Source organism: Myotis davidii, unplaced genomic scaffold (assembly GCF_000327345.1).
Source record: "Myotis davidii unplaced genomic scaffold, ASM32734v1 scaffold81, whole genome shotgun sequence".
Taxonomy (NCBI): domain Eukaryota; kingdom Metazoa; phylum Chordata; class Mammalia; order Chiroptera; family Vespertilionidae; genus Myotis; species Myotis davidii.
This window is the reverse complement of record NW_006291554.1, coordinates 367,232-370,949: the sequence shown is the minus strand read 5'-3', so window position 1 is coordinate 370,949 and position 3,718 is coordinate 367,232. Positions and strand designations below refer to the sequence as shown.

The 3,718-nt window shown below is 47.4% G+C and overlaps 1 protein-coding gene across 1 annotated transcript in view; it reads left to right on the top strand.

The window, feature by feature from the left end:
* The first annotated feature begins 649 nt into the window (after positions 1–649).
* Positions 650–3,718, top strand: part of CTDSPL (CTD small phosphatase like) — a 54,406-nt gene continuing 51,337 nt past the window's right edge. The window contains exon 1 of the mRNA XM_006765072.2: positions 650–716. Within this exon, the coding sequence (XP_006765135.1) occupies positions 665–716 (52 nt within the window). The 5' untranslated portion in view covers positions 650–664. The remainder of the gene's footprint in view (positions 717–3,718) is intronic.

Here is a 3,718-nt window from a genome sequence, read left to right as displayed (position 1 = left end):
AGTTAGCATAAGATCTTAAGACTTTACTTGAAGTACTCCACTTGAATCTGTGGTACTCAGAGGCTGGCCTGCATTTTAGTCAGAGAGCTAGAATTCCGTTTGAAGGTGATTTGGTGAAATAGCTCAGCTCATTACAACTAGGTGGTGTTTATGAAGAATGTGCATCGAGAATATACTGTAGTAGATCTATTCCTAAAAAAATTCATTGCAAAATGTAATCTTTTCTTTTCATTGGCTTTGTTTTTTAGCATTCGGGGCTGTATTCCCATGAAAGAGTTTGCTTGCTGCTGAAATAGGTGTCCCTTTGTCCCAGGGAAACACACGGAGGCTGAATGACTCCACAGAGTGAGGTGTGAGCTCACCACATGTGCACGTGGGCCGTGATGTCTGGGGGAGGCGAGCCTGGGCAGGGGAGCCGGTGGGTTACAGCTCTTCGCAGGCTCAGTGGTTGCAGGGTCGGGGCCCCTGCCCTGCCTGCGTGCACAGGGCTTTGTGAGATGATGGTGTCGTCCCGTCGCTTCTGAGGGGGCTGGACAGGTGCAGAGCTCGGTGAGCACGTGGGTCCTCTGGGTCACTGATCGCCTTCTTTCCAAACAGCTGACCACAGGGGACTGACGCGGCTTATTGCTGGACTCAGGAAATCAAAGCCAAGGGTGAGCCCTCGATGAGGTTTAGGTGGCGGCTGCATTCCCTCCTCTGCAGTGTGCCTTGCCGAGGTGACTGAACACGAAGAGCTTTACAAATCGAGGGGGCTCACAAACTTTTGGTGACACTTTGCAGTGTAAACTCTGAGCCTCGGCTGCAGGGTGATGACCTCCCTTTTGTTACTCACCCAGAACCGGGAGTGAATTCAGAGAAGGGCCAGCGAGATCCGGGAGGGCAGACCCTGAACAGTGAGGCCTTCATCGGGAGTGCAGATTAGCTGTTGCTGGGTCCAGCGAACATTCAATGAGAAGAAGCTTTGACAAATAACAGGAAAAAATAATGTTGGAGAAAATGTTTTTTTAAAATCAGATTGCCAAAGCAGATGCAGATGCTCTTAGTGGGAAGGGCAAGAAGAGGGTTAGCAGCAAGAATCCGGAAACTGCCCCGGCCAGGTGTGGCTCAGTGGTTGAGCGTTGACCTATGAACCAGGAGGTCACGGTTCGATTCCCGGTCATTACACATGCCCAGGTTGCAGGCTTGATCCCCGGTGGAGAGCGTGCAGGAGGCAAGCTGATCAATGATTCTCTCTCATCATTGATGTTTCTCTCTCTCTCACTCTCTCTCTTTCTCTCTGAAATCAATAAAAATATATATTTTTTTAAAAAAATCAGGAAATGGTCCAAACACCAGGAAGGCAGGGATAGCCCTTTCGGCAGCCAGAGGACAGAGCAGGATTCTTAGACGCTTACACATCAAAAACTATCATTTGGAGAACCTCTTCAGTTAATGAGTTGAGTATATTCATCGGTGATTTTAAAAGCACCTTAGTTTATGGTGTCTTAGGGGTGGGGGTACTTAACACACTCCCCCTCGGTAGGGTCCCGAAGTCACATGACTGTCCCAGCAGGAAAGGCCAGCTCCTTCCTGCGGTCAGCCCTGGCCACTCCTCCCTTCCTGGCAGGTGTTTTCAGGCCTAAAGTATAAGCTCTAAAATAGGGCTTTGTTGTACCCACCCTCTTGGTGGTTTTGAAATAGTTCCATTATAGGCTGTTTTGGTATTAGAAGTCTCTGAGTAAGGTGGCCCCACAGTCAAGCGCAAGTTGACTACACAAGGCAGAGCCCCCCACCCCCCCACTCCTCCATGTTCAGGTTGGGAAGAAGGGAAAAGATACTAGCCGAGGTCAGGGTTGGGGTGGTGGTGGGGTGTGTGTGTGTGTGTGTGTGTGTGTGTGTATGTGATGATGGGGCTTTGGGAAGAGTCCGGTCTTTCATAGAAGGCAGAAATGTATTAGGAATCCAATGATCATTTCAAAGCAAGCCTAATCCTGTAAACAAGGGGACATTAACTACAGGATTTGTGAGCGAGCCTGGTAAATTAGTAACTCCCCCATTCCACAAATATTTATTAAACATTAACCACGCAGGAGGCACTGTGATAAACCCTCACAAGTCCAGCTTGCTACTTCCATTATCCCGTCTTCATCATTAGTGCATCGCCCCAACCCCTGCCCCAGTGTATTTCCAATAATGGCTTTCACTTTTCAAATGCTTGCTCTGAGTGAGACTCTGTCCTAACTGCTTCGCAAGCATTAGTCAACTCCATCTTCACAGGAACTCTCCTCTCACAGCTGAGGATAACAGAGGCTCCGAGCGCAATAAATGGTTTGGTTGGAAGCTTGGTAGACATGTAAGTGAAAAACAGTATTTTAAAACCAAAGTCTGTCCCCGCTCAGTGGTTGAGCGTCGACCTAGGAACCAGGAGGTCAGGGCACATGCCCGGGTTGCAAGCTCGATCCCCAGTGTGGGGTGTGCAGAAGGCAGCCCATCAATGATTCCCTCTCATCATGGATGTTTCTCTGCCTCTCCCATCCTCTCTGAAATCAATAAAAATATATTTTTAAAAAAGAGAAAAATAAAACCAAGGTCTGCCTCATTCATCCACTCCCTTGTCTGCCTCCTAAATGAGCAAACATTGCAAGATGCGGCCGTTCATACACTTTATACTCAGACTTCCCTGGAATCGTTTGGATTAACATCTGTCTGTAGGTGGCAGGACACGGGGTGTTCATTTTTATTTCAAATCAGAAAGCTGTGTCCCAGCTCAGATGACAGGGGTTGTAGATGAAGGAGCAGAAGTCCAGATAGGGCACGAGGTTTGCGCAGGAGGACGACACAGAGCAAGCCTCCGGGAATCTGCCAGCGTGGGTCTCTCTGCGTGAACGTAGATATGCCTGAGACTGTGTCCAGGCTTCCTATTCTATTCCATTGTTCTGTTTCTCCATTCTTTTGCCAGAATTACACTTACGTAATCGCTGGTGCTGTACAGGTTTACGAGGTTTGCGCAGGAGGACGACACAGAGCAAGGCTCCGGGAATCTGCCAGCGTGGGTCTCTGTGTGAACGTAGATATGTCTGAGACTGTGTCCAGGCTTCCTGTTCTATTCCATTGGTCTGTTTCTCCATTCTTTTGCCAGAATTACACTTTCGTAATCGCTGGTGCTGTACAGGTTTCAGTACCGAGTGGAGCAAGTCTGTTACTGGCCCCTTAGATTTCCACGTTTTTCCATGTATTCTTAGATATTTTATATTCGGATGTTAGTGTAGACTATAACTTAATTTTTTTTCCTTTTTCTAAATGTTTGCTCTTTTTTTTTTTTTTTTTAATCCTCACCCCGACGACTTGCTTAGAAAGAGAAACATCAATCAGTTGCCTTCCTAACGGACCCCTTCCCCGCCTCAAACCAGGTACCTAACCCAGACCTGTCTGTGCTCTGACCGGGAATGGAACCAGCAACTTTTCGGTGCAAAGGACAATGCTCAAGGAACTGAGTCACTCTGGCCCGGCTTTAAATGTTTACTCTTGGTGTTTAGAAACACAAGAGAGATTTTCAGACTGACTTTATATTGCCCAACTCATTGTTGATTCTAGAAATTTATCTGAAGACTCTTTTGGATTTTCTTTGCACACAATCAAACTATCTGTGAATGAGACTTGCCCTCCCTTTTTTTATACCTATTTTCCCCCCCAGTAGGATGTTTCATAGAGCTGGTGACTCAGGCATCCCTCTTGCCTT